A 15,739-nucleotide genomic window follows, 5' to 3' on the forward strand; every position below is an offset into this window, starting at 1 on the left:
TTACGGCTATATTCCCTGTCTGCAAGTGTTCAACATTGAGCCACATACATAAACTTGTACTCATTAATTTTTTAATAACTCAATACTTAATTGCAATATTAATATATAATTGAGAGTTACACGCTCTATGTGACATCATATATTGTCTTTTTTTTTTCCTTTCCTTCTCATATAATTGCATTTTCACATGCAACTTCACTCTACATTTGAGAGCTGTTAAATCAGGCTCTGGCATCCCTATTAATAAATGTGCTTAGATATAAACATATCTCTCTTATGATTAGATCTTGTTGTTTGGCATTTAGTTTAAACTTTAAACATACACATAAAAATGGTACTTGACTATGCATGTAAACATATTGTGGCAATGTTCAACCACTTTGTGATCTGGAAAACCCTCAAATATTATTATATTGTTACACAAACATATTACACATCTGTGTATTCCTTTTCTATAATTAATATATTAAATAGTCCTATTTGGATTCAAATTTTTAAACTACAGATCACAAAGTCTAAAGACTCCAACAAACCCATTGCAGTATATACTGAACAATGGGTCTGGTAATGATGCTGCCACATACAACAGTATGTGTGTTTTCACCATCTTTACTTATAAAAATTGGGCTATTCTTTCTCTCTCTCCTCCTTAAAAAACAATACAAAGAATAACATACAATAACAACATCATATGAATGATATAAATTAATAATAAGCACAGTAATGTAACAAAAAACATAGTAATCTAATACTATAAAACAAATCCAAGTTCTTTTGGATTAACTCATTCTTGTTCTTTCACTTATATTTTTGCATATCAACCATCATTGTTTACTTTTTCTTAAAAGTACAAAGTCAGCCGTGGGAAAATCTATTTTAAAACGGATTGACCTACTGGCAATCCTTAATAAGAAATTTCGGCCAATCAGCGCCATCGTTATATAAGCGCATCAACCAATTAAAACGCCGCTTTTTAACCGCGTTAGGCCTATTCACTGTATAGCACTGCGTCTTTTTAACGCTTCATATAAAGGTTATATATTTTTAAACCAATAGATTTTTATTAAGGCACCGCACCAACACTGCAAAGTTTTATATTTATACCAATGGTACAGCCCAGTAAAATCGGGCTGTCCATTTTATGGCCGTTTTCGGCTTTTTATGCAGAGTTCTATGTTAAGCAGTGTGCTCGGGCAATGGTTTTTAACCGAAGTCCCGAGGGTAAATAACCCCAATAGTCAGTCAGAGCCCAAAGTATGTGTTTTGTTTGTGTCGGACAATACTATTTGTGACTTGGAATACGATTGCTATATAGTTGTGTGGGTTTCAGTGCATCTGCCATGTGTTCAAACATATTTGTGCTTATTTGATGTCGGATACAATAATTTTCTAGTGTTAGTTAGTTTTGTGTTTGTGTTTCTGCAATGGCAGAAGTGGCAAATTGTATACATTGTGGAAAGATAGTTGGGCAGAGGCAACGTGCTGTTTCTTGCGATGCCTGCGAGCGATGGCAACACATAGGCTGTGATTCTGGTAAGTAAACTTATAATATAATTATTTGTTGTGTCTTACATTTTTTAGGTCAGGCAGCTTTTGTTTCCCCATAAATAATGAATCTAAATTGTTGGATACTTGCATATTATCGGGTAAACAAACATGAGCCGATGTTGTCTACAACAATAACGATTGCCACACTTTACCTTTAATTGAGAATTACAGACGTGTTAATCAATAAGTGTTTTCTATCAATTACTGTAATAGATAACATAAAACAGTAGGTGTCATACATATGGTGTACCCGAGATGTTAACATACAAGTCAGAAACGCGAGTCTTACACCCATATTGGCATTTTAAAATATACTTTTGACTGCTTAACTCTAATAACATGTATAACATATAAATAAAAATGTGTCATTTAAAGATACGTTTACACATGTGTATAATTGTTATAAAATATTCATCCCATATTGTCGTTGAATGTTCATACTATGAATTTGTTATTAAATCATAGGTATATCCCTGGCAGAATACAAAGCAGCAACAAGAGGCGAAAGAGAAATTCACTTTCTATATGCAGAATGTTGCAGAAGCATTCCCACTATTCATAGTGTGCCTGAGGACGAAAGGGTATCACATGTTGACCCAGATTTAACACAGGTATTCGCTCATAACAAATGCTTTCCGTTTTCTGAATTTCAGTTATTTTTGTTGATATTGTATCACAAAGATTACTCAATCTTTCTGTTTATGTTGTTTGAACACATAAATGTTTCTCCTTTAGTTAGTAGAACCTGATAGTGCTGCCGCGACATTTCTGAATGGGGACAGTATTAACAAACATTCGCTCACAGCCTGTGAATGTTTTCACACTCATGCAAACTTGAAAGTTGAGCGACTAATAAAATCAATAAAATCATGAAAAAAAATAAAAATGATTTAACACACGCGTCATTTGTCCAATTATTTTCCAGGTTTTCAAAGGCGTCATGGACATCCTCCATAACGAGACTCGAGTGACCGGACGATCATTATCACACAGTTGGTCTAGTCTGTTTTTAAAAATATTTAATGACATAGCAGAATATACTTCGCAAAGTAAATTATTCCATTCAAATATGATTATTTGAGAGAAACTTTTTAGTTAAAATGTGTCTCACATCTTGATTTGGCAAGTTTAAAATAGTGTCTCCTAGTTTTAGACATTTTGGCGTAGAAAAAACGCTCACATGATATATCATTAAGTTTGTAAATGATTTTGCAAAACTGATTAATATCTCCCTTTCTACGTCTATGGAAGAGGACAGACACACATTGTTTGAGATGTTTTCTATAGAAAATCATGCATCACGCGACAATGCATTTAACTGAAAATCTGTGTTTTCTGGGTTTCAAATTGCGCCCGTTTGATCTGTGGGCTGTTTTATCGGGCTAAATCGGCAAGAGAAACAACTGAGGACTTCCAAATGTCCCTAGTGTTTCCGGTGTTCTGTCTTGTTATAAACAACAAACAACTATGCGGTACCTAAAAGAATTGAAATATGAAGTGTCGCCCCAAAAAGATTTAGAAATGTTATCACGGCTGTTAGGGAACAAGAAAGTTAAGCAGGCTGTGGTGCAGAGATTCATGTGCTTAGGCGTGTTGCTGTTTATTTGGGTTTATGTAAACGGAGGTGAGCATGAAAGTCATGATGAATCATTCATCGAATTCAATTCTTTAGTGGCATTTCGTAACGATCGTAACATGCCAGTATTTTACACCCGTATTTCTGGTCGCAAAAACACAGGGGACTAATGCAAATTCCAAGTATGCTATCTGGCAGTTGTGACTTTTTGATGGTCGAAGAATCAGTTGTGTAAATTGTTAGAATATATTATTCCCATTATTATTAAACCATTATTAAACCATTCAAATATAATGTCTACAATGAGAAAAAAATTAAATACAAAGGGGCAGATGGAGCCCTAGGGAGGGCAGGGCGGAGGTTCAGAAGGGCAAAACGGGGTGCCCTTTAATTTAGTCACTGCACTACAATAAAACAAACATCAAATTGATCAGAATTCAATAATATCAGTAACCGAATCATCTGCAAGTTTTTCGTCTGAAATGTTACAGAATACTTGTTTAAAACTGTCAACAATAGTTATTACCACCAGCAGCAGTTAATACAACATGACCACCATGCATGCATACTTATAATATTAAAACATTCAAACTTTAAGTATGGGACGGTTCCCTCATATCGAGAAACTCCTGGTATCAATCATTTTGTTTGCTACATTAATAACGATGCTCGTGTTATGACTCACATGCATGATGTGCTCCGCGTATATTTTTTCACTATCATTACTACACTTGAATATCAATACAACACAACCAAAAACAGATATTATTGCATGTCAAAATATTACTAAAATGATCATCATTTATCCATATTTTAAGGACATTTTATTGGTCCTTTTCATTAAATGTCCACATCAAATGCAAAGTGAAGCAGAGGACTGCACTTGTCAGTGTGTAAACACAACACTTTCCTTTATTTGATTTTTTTTTTTCCAAATTTTTTTCTCTCACATTCTCACAATTCTCAGAAAATGTTGAATAAAATACTTACGCAAGAACTGTGCACGCACGTTGCAACTGGTGATATTTACATGTTCAGTGGAAATAAAAATTAATGTCTTTTTCGTATACCACCTTCTTATAACTTTACTAAATAGCCAGGAGTTAAAGTTCTGCAGTTTACACTTGATGACCATCATATTGATTTTGTTAAATTTTGGACTATGATGGTTATGCCCCCCTTCGAAGAAGAGGGGGTATATTGTTTTGCTCATGTCGGTCCGTCCGTATGTATGTCCATCCGTCCGTCCACCAGATGGTTTCCGGATGATAACTCAAGAACGCTTATGCCTAGGATCATGAAACTTCATAGTAGTGCTGCAACAATACGCCAAAAACCGTATTGCAATATATTGTCAGTTCAAAAACCCGTATTGCAATATATCGCAATATATTGCTAACTTGTACCAGAATTATAAGTTGCCAATTACCCGAATATCCCGTACATTCCAGTTTAATAGCAAATTCTGGTAAATATTTACTATAAATGTGCTCAAGAATTACATGAAACACAAACATTTGCAAATTATCTAAAGTATCAAATACATTTTGGCATTTATTACTATTTAAAGATGTGATGAAATCACGTCCAACCGGGGCGTTTTTTTTCCACTGAACACACGTGAGTCGCCTAATATGATGTTCCCGCTTTTATACAACACAAAATACACCCATACTTTCCATGCCACGTTCTACATGTCTGCATAATTTTCGCACGCTTTTTATTGAGACAAAGGATAAAGGACTTTTTATTTGACGCTAGAATTTTGTATTGTCGCGTTAGCATTAAAATTTGGAAGCGTGTTTCCGAAATTCAGATTACAAATTTAATAATGCTCAATTCAGAATTGAACAAAACATTTACAGTTGTGCGCAATTAATTCAACGATAATCTGTTCAAAAGCATAGAACAAATGCTCCCGTGTAACAACGCTACTCCTTATAATACACTTTTTAGAATGCTTACGTAAAAATTTATTTACACCGCTTTGTTTTGTTTACCTTGATATCATTATTTCGGATGGCTTTTCTGGATGAAATCTGAATACATTTTTGTAAAATGATCGTACCGGTATGATGAAAATCGTATCGCAATACAATATGCGGGTTGCGTATTGCGATATATACCGATATACCGGTATATTGTTGCAGCACTACTTCATAGGTACATTGATCATGACTTGCAGATGACCCCTATTGATTTTCAGGTCACTAGGTCAAGGTCACGGTGACCCGAAATAGTAAAATGGTTTCCGGATGATAACTCAAGAGGGTTTATGCCTAAGATCATGAAACTTCATAGGTACATTGATCACGACTCGCAGATGACCCCTATTGATTTTCAGGTCATTAGGTCAAAGATCAAGGTCACATGGACCCGAAACAGTAAAATGGTTTCCGGATGATAACTCAAGAACGCTTATGCCTGGGATCATGAAACTTCATTGGTAGATTGATCATGACTGGCAGATGACCCCTATTGATTTTCAGGTCACTAGGTCAAAGGTCAAGGTCACGGTGACTCAAAACAGTAAAATGGTTTCCGGATGATAACTCAAGAATGCTTACACCTAGGATCATGAAACTTCATAGGTACATTGATCATGACTGGCAGATGACCTCTATTAATTTTCAGGTCACTAGGTCAAAGGTCAAGGTCACAATGACTCGAAACAGTAAAATGGTTTCCTGATGATAACTCAAGAATAATTAGGCCTAGAATCATGAAACTTCATAGGTACATTGATCATGACTGGCAGATGATCCCTATTGATTTTCAGGTCACTAGGTCAAAGGTCAAGGTCACAGTGACAAAAAACATATTCACACAATGGCTGCCACTACAACTGACAGCCCATATGGAGTGGGCATGCATGTTTTACAAACAGCCATTGTTTTCTTGAAAGTGGTTGTATACTGCTCTTGATACATGTAGATGTTTTATTATTGTTGTATGGTTTGTGATACTTAAAAAAGCTGACCAGCTATGTCTCATATCGTTCAATCAAACTAAATGTTTCCTATATCCTGTGCATTTTACCACCTGAGGTTTTGATATGCATGTGCAAAGTTGCGTAGTTTATTGTTTTTTAATACAGAAAAATAGGTTCCGATTATTCACATAATTTACTTTCATTTTGGTTTGATTTTTAAAATATAGTTAATACAAGTCATTTTCATTTCATTGTCGCATACAAGCCAAATAAATATTTGCTTATCAATTAGTCGTTATAATTACGTTGGATGTCAATTACATTTGTACATTATAAATCTTTAAATAGGAAATATTTATTAAGCCAAAATTCACTTTAAATTTTATAAAATTGGTCTATTTTTGTGTTTATGAAATTTGCAAACACATTTCATTATTATTAGCCCAAGTAGAGCCTGCATTATGGAATGAAAATTAATGATCATTTGTAAGGTGTTCCACCAATAGGTCAAATGTCCCAGCAATATTCATGAAATGCCCCAATTTTGGACCGCACAATTATGACATATATATGTATAAATCGATGAAACTAAACAATACATTACATCTTCAAATGAAGTATTTAGTAAAAAATGTTAACATGAACAAATAACAATAATACAATGGCTGACACGGTCCACACTTAATTGTATTAGCACTGTATGGTTGTATTGGTTGAATTTTCATGATGACTTGGTCTTAGAAAATATAAAATGCCTGATTGATAATTAATGACAACCAAGTTTTGCAAGCCTTATCCCTTTTGGTCATTAAATTAGCATAGCATATTTGAGCGTACTTGGTATGAGCCGGGATGTTCTTAGTTTAATAAATAATCTGTTAAAATATTATTTCAGTTTTACTTTGGTTTTTAATTTTATTTTTTACCAAAGTAAGCATTGATTCAATTTTAACAGTAAAATTTTAACAATTAAATAATATTCTAATAATTTCTTAATTGACATAATTCACATTTTGAACAGCTTAAAACAAATCGGAAAACTTGCTTTACAAAAATAAGATCTGTGATGTATACCGATTTTTTTAAATGCATGTATGTTGAATAACTTTCCATCAATGGCATATTAATTATTATGTGCATGTTATACTGGAATGCATTATATGATCAATATCCGCATGCAGATGTATGGGCTACAAAGACATTAGCATTTAGTGTTAAGATTGAAAAATTGTTCTATATTTGTAACTTACTTGTACTTGTCGATTGATTACAGGCGACCTTAATTTCAAACATGTGCATGTAAATTTTGAGCATGTTAATGTTGTCCTAATTTTGGAACTGATGATTTCCCTCCTTCAATAATATATACAACAGATTCCTTTTAATAACTCTAATGGATGATATTGTGGTGTTTTTTTTATGCCCCCAGTAGGGTGGCATACAGCATTTGAACTGTCGGTCCGTCCGTCCGTCCAAAAACTTTAACATTGGCCTTAACTTTTGCAATATTGAAGATAGCAACTTGATATTTGGCATGCATGTGTATGTCATGGAGCTGCACATTTTGAGTGGTGAAAGATCAAGGTCAAGGTCATCCTTCAAGGTCTCAAAAGTAAAAAAATACAATCCAAGGGAAGTAATAAGCTTTAAAAGGGAGATAATTTCTAAACCTGGTAAATGATATATTGAAATTTTATTTCAAAGCGGCACAATAGGGGGAATTGTGTTTCTGACAAACACATCTTTTGTTTATTGTAGGACTTGTGCCAAAGTTTCTTCACAAACAAATGATCTTGACCTCAAACAGTGAGTCTAGCTTGTTGGCTTTCTTCCCTGCAGTGGACGATAATGCAGCCATGATTAAGTGGGCCAGAGAAGTGAATTCTCAGGAAATGTTGGAGCGAGCATTGTATAGCAGTAAGTCTTAATAAAAACCAGCCATGGACATTCTCAATAAGTGTCAGCACAGTTCTCAAAAGATGTTTGGATCATCTATAAGAAACATCGACAGGAATTTGTCAAGTTTAAGTATGAAAGTGTTACAGTACAATATGGATGAATTTCTGTTTGCATTTTGGAAGTTCTCATTATGTAATCCTTGTTCTTTATAAGACAAGTGTTAAAATTGAAAAAAACATATGGCTTTGAAACATCAAGAATTAACAAATGCAATTTAATGTTTATTACTTGAGTAGATCAAATTGTAAATTAGCACATTGTGCCACACTCTAGGAAAATAGGGCGTAATACATGTGCGTAAAGCCTCATACCAGATTAACATGTGCCCTTCACATAGACTGTATTTTTGTTCAGATGAGACTTAATTTAAACAAAAATTCCATAAAAGGCAAATGGTCGTTCCTGATTAGCCTGTGTGGACTGCACAGGATAATCTGGAATGACACTTTACGCATACGCACAAAGCCCAGTTTTCCCGGAGCAAGGCTCAGCACATTCTATTTGTCAGGGGATCTTCACATGATTGAGAGCGATTTGATGATCCGAGGCCAAGGTACAAGCAATCAGGAGCTGGTCGCGGTGATGGCTCAGCTGCCACAGACAGACGGGGCCCTGACCTTTACCTCTTGGCTGGAACAGGTCATCAAGGCGTCTGCCAAAGGATTTAAACTGGACTTCCAGGCCTTTGATGCTGTGGAAATAACACTGCAAGAACTCCAAGATAAGAAGTCGCAGGTACGGGGAAGTTTTAGGGCTTCAAAGTTTTATTATTGTTCATAAGGTTCTGATTATTTTGTGAATACATCTGTCTGTTTTCCTGAACTGTAATATTACAATATTAATATAAAACTGAATTTTCAAACATGTCATTTGGGGCCTTATCTAAGGTCACTGACAGATAATATATATATGTTAAAGTTTTTAAAGCAGGAGAATACTGGTACTTGAGCACCTTGTCTTTGGACGGCTCTTGTTTTTCAAAACAACCAATACTTTTTTAAACAGGATACTGTCACATGTTTTGTGGAGCCATGTACATGTATTATAGTCTACACAGGAGCATGTAAGTAACCAACAAATTCGCATGAGTCACAGATTTTTTAATGTATAGTCTGAAAAGGAAATATTCAGAAGATGCCACCATATTCAAATTTCAGATAACTGTACCAGTATGGCTGCATGCAGACGTTCTACAAGGTCCACTGGGCAACAATCCAAGAATCGAATCAACCCGCTTCATCAAAATTGTCAAGAAAATGTTTCCTGAAAGCACTCTTTCACTAGGCTGGACAACTGGATTTCACACAGATGTCAGTCAGATCAGCTACACCTGGAACATGATTCTTGACATGTATTACGTTGTTCACAATGCGGAGGTAAAGCCTCCATTGGTTTTCTCTGTAAGAGCCTCATTTTTAGAAAACTCCATCCCCCAGTTGAAGTGGCTCTTGGATAACACAGGCGGGTCCCTGTACGTTTGGCAGCACCCTAGTGACCATGGGGTCCAGTACAGTAACATCTTGAGGTACTTGTGCTATAGATTTCCACCCAAGAGTGTGTTCTTTGATCTGAGCAATGACGAACTTGAAACTATGGTCCAGACCAACAGGCGTATCACTAGCAACAAAGACTTGGATGCTAGGGTGGAAATGCGGGACTCCCTCATGTTCAGACCAGAAGCCTGGGTCAAGATGGGCTTCCACATGGAGGCACATTCCATTCTGGGCAGCACTGAAGCAGTGGTTCTGCAGAGCAGAGCTGTGTACATGGTGACAAAGTCCAAGTATACTCCCAATCCAAATGTAAGACTTCAAGGGCGGGTACAGTTTTTCAATCGCAGAAACTTGCAAGAGGAACACGGCCGTACCGGTCTGAGTATTTTTGTACGTTCAAGCCAGTACATGCATTTTGAGGATATCAAAGGCATCAAGTGTTTCATCGGCATTGACGGTGAAATAGTGGTTGAAAGTGTCAACATGCCTGATTTGAAAATTAAGGAATCTCACAAGGTAACGCCTGGCTCGGCTGACTGCTACAGGTTTTCTGTGGTAGACGAAGGTCCCAGGTTGATGTTTGTTGTCACAGTACTGCCAGAGTGCCATACTCTAGAGAGTGCCAAGCCCATTGACAGAATTCCTGCTGAAATCAATGTGAGACTTCCAGCACAGACTGAGACCGCCGAACATCCTTTCATAGTGAAGCTGGAGGATAGCAGAAGAACTGCAGTGTTAGATGAATTGACAGTAAAATTTCTTCAGTAAACTTTTGTTTTGGGCTGTGTTCATTCAGAACAAAATCCACATTCCTCCACGTTATGTAAGAAGTCCTTTGAAGTCTTTTTACTTTAAAAGATGGGTTTGTTTAAATATTTTGGTGTTTAAAATTTGATTTAAAGAAATTCTTTACAATAAGTAGGACCCTGTTAGTGTAACTGTCAAGAAAAGAATGAGAAGACATAGGTTGTAATTTGAAATCACACATGATAAACACTCTGGTTGTGTAAAAAAATTCTTTGATAGGGAGGCAATCTTCTTCCAAAGAATTTTTTGATGTACTTTTACCGGTATTTTATTTTATGCTTATTGTATTAAGTCATTGATGTGCAAGTTCATGAGGTAACTGTTACGTTGCAATAGTTGACTTTGCAAAATCAGTCAATACAATTTTGAAATGTAAAATTTGCTGTTCAGTATTAATTGACTCACATAGATGAGAAGATCATGGGTGGCAAAATAACAATAAGACGGACAATATACAACATGACTTGTTAAATCGGACTTATGATTTTGCCATCCCAGGAGATTTTTATTTGACATTCCATATCATAATCTTCAAAAGGCCCAATTTTTCCTATAATCTTTTGAGATACTGCAATTTTTGCATATTTTAGAATGAAGAAACCCATGGTAACAGTTATCGCTTGTTATCCCCCGCCATAGGCGGAGGGATATTGTTTTGGCGTTGTCCGTCCGTCCAGAGCCATATCTTGGAAGTGCTTTGGCGGATTTCATTGAAACTTGGTATGAGTATATATATGGATATGAGGATGATGCACGCCAAATGGCATTGTACACCATCTGTTAGTAACAGAGTTATGGCCCTTTGTACCTTAAAAAATGCTTTTTTGAGTGTCAAATATAACACTTTTGTGTCCAGAAGCATATTGGCGGGGGATATCAATTCAATGAATTTGCTTGTGTTTCCCATATTATTTACAACTTTCAAACATTTGGCCTCTGGAGAACCTATTATAAAAAAGCTTGCAAAACCTTGTAAGATCCTTAATAGAGACTGGTTTTATTTTTAATTTATAGTAAATTTTGTTGAGTTTGTTTATGTTCTGTAAAATCATAGAGTAAATAATGTTGTACATGTATACTATTGATGTACAATGCAGCCCAATCATTTATTGAACATTATGGTTAATTTTCATAAGCTATAGAATAGACACAAATCAGATATCACTGCTGCATAATTGATGGATTGCAAAAGTGCTGTATCTGCTCACCCATTTATGATTCGGATGCAATAGTTATGCATTCATATCTTCACTTTCCTTATCAATAATATTAACTGTTTCTGAGGCTTAAGCATAATGATTAATCTATTGAAAATGTGTTCACATGTGTACTTTGCATTTTGTGTTCAAATATAGAAAACAAAATAAATCACATTCATGACCTTGAAGTGACCTTTTCAGCTTACTGCATGTTGCGTCCCCATTTGATACATATCATGGAGTTGCAGTAAAATATTGTACATATACGGATATGAATGGTTTGCGTTATTGCATGTGTTTTCACATGTTATTTATTTTTGGAAAGATAATATAATACAAAATGTGATGAGATACTATGCAAGATTTAATCATGACCAATATTTGTATGGAATAGTTGCTTGGTCAGATCGTTTAGTGTATTAAATTGATCATGCCTGCAGTTATTGGAGCCTTGTTCTGAGAAAACTGGGCTTAATGCATGTGCGTAAAGTGTCATCCCTGATTAGCCTGTGCAGTCTGCACAGGCTAATCAGGGACGACACTTTCCGCCTGAACTTGATGATAGGTAAAGAGGGACTTCCGTGAAACTAAAAATACCATAAAAGCGGAAAGTGTCGTCCCTGATTAGCACAGGCTAATCTGGGTCGACACTTTATGCACATGCATGAAGCCCAGTTTTCTCAGAAAGCAGCTCATTGTATTTTGACATTCTGTACTCAGATATGTATACTAGTACACAGTTAGTTTTTAAGCCTGCAAGTTACCCTTCTCAGTCATTTCCTGTACCTGACATGTCATCTTTTAATGCAATAATTGCTTCCAAAGGCATGGCTGTGTTTTTTCATTATATTTATTATATTGTTGTTTTGTATAAAAGATACTTTCAAACATTCCATGATGTTTTTGTAGAAATTGTTAATTTTAAATGAAAAAACATTTATGGTTGCAACACATTTTAAATACATAGTAGTATCATAATTATTTTTCTTAGATTAAAAATGTTTCTTTGTAGCGTCTTATTTTCTAGATTATGTCACAATTTTACAAAACATGTGTATACAAATATTCAAGACAGGAAAAATGTATGTGTTGTGTCTCTTTTTTTACCTTTTTTTTATACAGATGTACCTTTGTTAACAAACATATCAATGGTATTTTTATATGTACTTTATTGATATTATTAAGTTATATACCAACATTGTGCACAATACAGTGAGATATTTGTTCGAGTTCACAGTTGACTTCACTTACCATATTGCACAAACAAAGAGGAGAGTACAATGCAAATATGCCAGCTATTATACAGTCTTTTTATTATATACTTATTATATTATTTCTGTAATGCACATTTGATATACACAACAACATTAAGTCAGCAGAAAAATTGAGAGTGTACATTTTTCTTTAATAATAATGTGAGATGTTGGTTGTAAACATTTTTGTTTCTTGAGAAGAGCCCCGCTATTTAGAAAATAATATTTGTATGTTTTAAATTTGGGACTTATTATTTAACAGCATTCAAAGCAGATCTGCTAGGTCTAGCTTCAATGTGATGTATATTATATATTATTTTATTAAAGATTATGTTTGGAGTAGACTTTTAACATCTTTGGTTACACTTGGACTGTCCAATGCATTAAAATGTTACAAATGATTGCAGCTGATTGCTTGATATTAATAGGTATCTTATAATGACTATAATTGAACAATTTACTTTTTCATTATAATAAACATATATTGAAATACAGTTTAGTTAGTTGGCTCGTTTTTTTTAATTACTGGCAGCTTTATGTGAACTTGATGTTATATGAATAATTGTTTATTTTTTATGGGAAATGCAGATCCGTCAAATGTCAGCATCCATATCAGCACCAGTCTAATTTGCCAACATACATTTATCAAATTGCACAAGTATAGGGTTTTGCAACAAAATGTATTACCGGTACACTAAGTGAGAAAATTATAATCTCTAGACATTAAATACAATAATTAAGCATTTCTACTAGCTCTTGCATCCATGTTGGAATTTGGTAGGAAATTAAATTTTAAAGTCTTAACTTAAAAATCATTTTAGTGTTTTTTTTGCAATTCAAGTTTCTCATTTGGACCTTGTAAAATACCTTTACCTTTGATGCGATATGTTAAAATACCAATTTTGTTATTCTTAAAGAGTAATGTCCAATTGAAATTTGTTGGCAGGTGTACATGACTTGGGTGAGAAGCATATATATATATATACAATAAGAACACTGTTCTGAACAGTCATTGTTGGACCTGAAATACGCAACTTTGTTAGCAAAGGCGGTTAAGTTTTTAAAAACTGGTTTTCCATTTATGTATGCTTAAACCTATAATAATGAAATAGCCTTACCTATGAAGTTTATCTTGATACCTCTCATTAAAGAAGATATCTTCCCCATAAAAAGTTCTACACAAGGGCATATACTCAAAATTATGAAAAAAGGATTAATGCCTCATGCACACTGAATTTCCATAAAATAATTCTACATACCTATAAAATGTCAAGTTGAAACATCATGTACTTTAAAAGATGAATTCTGTTCAAAATTTAATATAACAAGACTTGTCAAGCAGTATTGCCCCCTACCAGTGAAGCTCCACCATTTTCAGCAATAGTTCTGATCTATTTGTTGCAGTAGCAACCAGAATTCTTGACGTAGGAACAAAATGAAATGATGTGCATAATCTCCATATTGCCATCTATCCATGTTTCAAGTTTCATGAAAAAATATTAAGAACTTTTAAAGTTATTGCAGGATCCGCTATTTTCAGCAATTTTTGTAGTCTATTTGTTGCCATAGCAACCAGAATTCTTGACGTAGGAACAAAATGAAATGACATGCATAATCTCCATATTGCCATCTGTCCATGTTTCAAGTTTCATGAAAAAATATGAAGAACTTTTAAAATTATCGCAGGATACAGAAACGTGTGACGGACACACAGAGCGCAAACGGTCAGTCCCCTCCGGTTTCACCGGTAGGGGACAATAAATTAATAAAAGGCAGTAACTCACATCCTGCACATCCCATCAATGAGATGTTCCTACGTATGAGGTTTCAAGATATGTGCAGTAAACATTTAAATAGTTCTTGTGCATGCATAAGCTACTTACATAGTTTCTAGTTATTGCTATACTACAAGTTTTCGAGAAATTATAAGTTCAAATATTAACAAATAACAAGTCAAAACAAGGAAAGAGAAAAAGTAGTGGCTCTTGTGCACTGCACATGCCTAAATGAGTTCTGCCAAACTATCCGCTTTCAAGTTGATACTTATTTACTTTTGGAGATATGTTCCTGAAAAGTTGACAATCGGAGATAACCAAACATAGGGGAGCAAGAGTTATTATACCCCCACAAATCAAGTTTAGGGGGGTGAACTTGTCTGTCGGTCAGTCTGTCTGTCTGTTGGTCCGTATTAAGTGACCGCTCTCTAATTCAAGAAGTTTTCATCAGATCTTCACCAAACTTGGTCAGAAGTTGTATCTACATGATGTCTAGGCTAAGTTCTAACATGGGCCTTGCCGGGTCAAAAACTAGGTCACGGTGTCACTTAGTGCGTTTTAAACATTCAGCATGTTGTCCGCTCTCTAATTCAAGTAGTTTTCATCTGATCTTCACCAAACTTGGTCAGAAGTTGTATCTAGATGATCTTAAGGCCAACTTCGAACATGGGCCTTGCCAGGTCAAAAACTAGGTCACGGGGTCACTTAGTGTGTTTTTTTAACATTAAGCATGGTGTCCTCTTGCTTATTCAAGTAGTTTTCATCTGATCTTCACCAAACTTGGTCAGAAGTTTTATCTAGATGATCTGAAGGCCAAGTTCGAACATGGGCCATGCCAGATCAAAAACTAGGTCACAGGGTCACTTTGTACGTTTTACACATTGAGCATGGTGTCCGCTCTCTATTTCAAGTAGTTTAAATCCGATCTTCACCACACTTGGTCAGAAGTTGTAACTAGATGATGTGTAGGTCAAGTTCGAACATGGGCCATGCCGGGTGAAAAACTAGGTCATGGGGTCCCCTTTTTTTTTTTAACCTCACCATTTTGTCCGCTCTCTAATTCAAGTAGTTTTTACTCAATCTTCACCAAAATCGGTCAGAAGTTGTATCTTGATAATGTCTAGGGCAAGTTTGAATATGGGTCATGCCGGGTCAAAAACTAGGTCACGGGGTCACTTTTTTTTAAACCTCACCATT

General features: G+C 35.1%; 2 protein-coding genes across 2 annotated transcripts; both read left to right on the forward strand.

Annotated features, from left to right (window-relative positions):
• The first annotated feature begins 1,343 nt into the window (after window positions 1-1,343).
• Window positions 1,344-2,629, forward strand: LOC127878272 (uncharacterized). The gene is made up of 3 exons (XM_052424791.1): window positions 1,344-1,533; window positions 2,014-2,159; window positions 2,474-2,629. The coding sequence occupies exons 1-3, from the start codon at window positions 1,425-1,427 to the stop codon at window positions 2,627-2,629; spliced, it is 411 nt and encodes a 136-aa protein (XP_052280751.1). The 5' UTR covers window positions 1,344-1,424.
• A 338-nt stretch (window positions 2,630-2,967) lies between these two features.
• On the forward strand, window positions 2,968-13,262 carry LOC127878018 (uncharacterized). The gene is made up of 4 exons (XM_052424393.1): window positions 2,968-3,172; window positions 7,815-7,973; window positions 8,524-8,750; window positions 9,173-13,262. Exons 1-4 carry the CDS (start codon window positions 3,016-3,018, stop codon window positions 10,274-10,276), a joined length of 1,647 nt encoding a protein of 548 aa, XP_052280353.1. The 5' UTR covers window positions 2,968-3,015; the 3' UTR covers window positions 10,277-13,262.
• Window positions 13,263-15,739: the final 2,477 nt, after the last annotated feature.

The sequence above is a fragment of the Dreissena polymorpha genome, chromosome 4 (assembly GCF_020536995.1).
Source record: "Dreissena polymorpha isolate Duluth1 chromosome 4, UMN_Dpol_1.0, whole genome shotgun sequence".
Taxonomy (NCBI): domain Eukaryota; kingdom Metazoa; phylum Mollusca; class Bivalvia; order Myida; family Dreissenidae; genus Dreissena; species Dreissena polymorpha.

What these genes read in the sequence shown, in the direction of transcription:
- LOC127878272 (XM_052424791.1), top strand. Translation starts at nt 1,425, where the DNA reads ATGGCAGAAGTGGCAAATTGTATACATTGTGGAAAGATAGTTGGGCAG. An exon ending in ACACATAGGCTGTGATTCTG is followed by an intron (nt 1,534 to 2,013) that starts GTAAGTAAACTT and finishes ATTAAATCATAG; the next exon opens with GTATATCCCTGGCAGAATAC. An exon ending in TTGACCCAGATTTAACACAG is followed by an intron (nt 2,160 to 2,473) that starts GTATTCGCTCAT and finishes ATTATTTTCCAG; the next exon opens with GTTTTCAAAGGCGTCATGGA.
- LOC127878018 (XM_052424393.1), top strand. Translation starts at nt 3,016, where the DNA reads ATGCGGTACCTAAAAGAATTGAAATATGAAGTGTCGCCCCAAAAAGAT. An exon ending in TTGGGTTTATGTAAACGGAG is followed by an intron (nt 3,173 to 7,814) that starts GTGAGCATGAAA and finishes TGTTTATTGTAG; the next exon opens with GACTTGTGCCAAAGTTTCTT. An exon ending in GGAGCGAGCATTGTATAGCA is followed by an intron (nt 7,974 to 8,523) that starts GTAAGTCTTAAT and finishes TCTATTTGTCAG; the next exon opens with GGGATCTTCACATGATTGAG.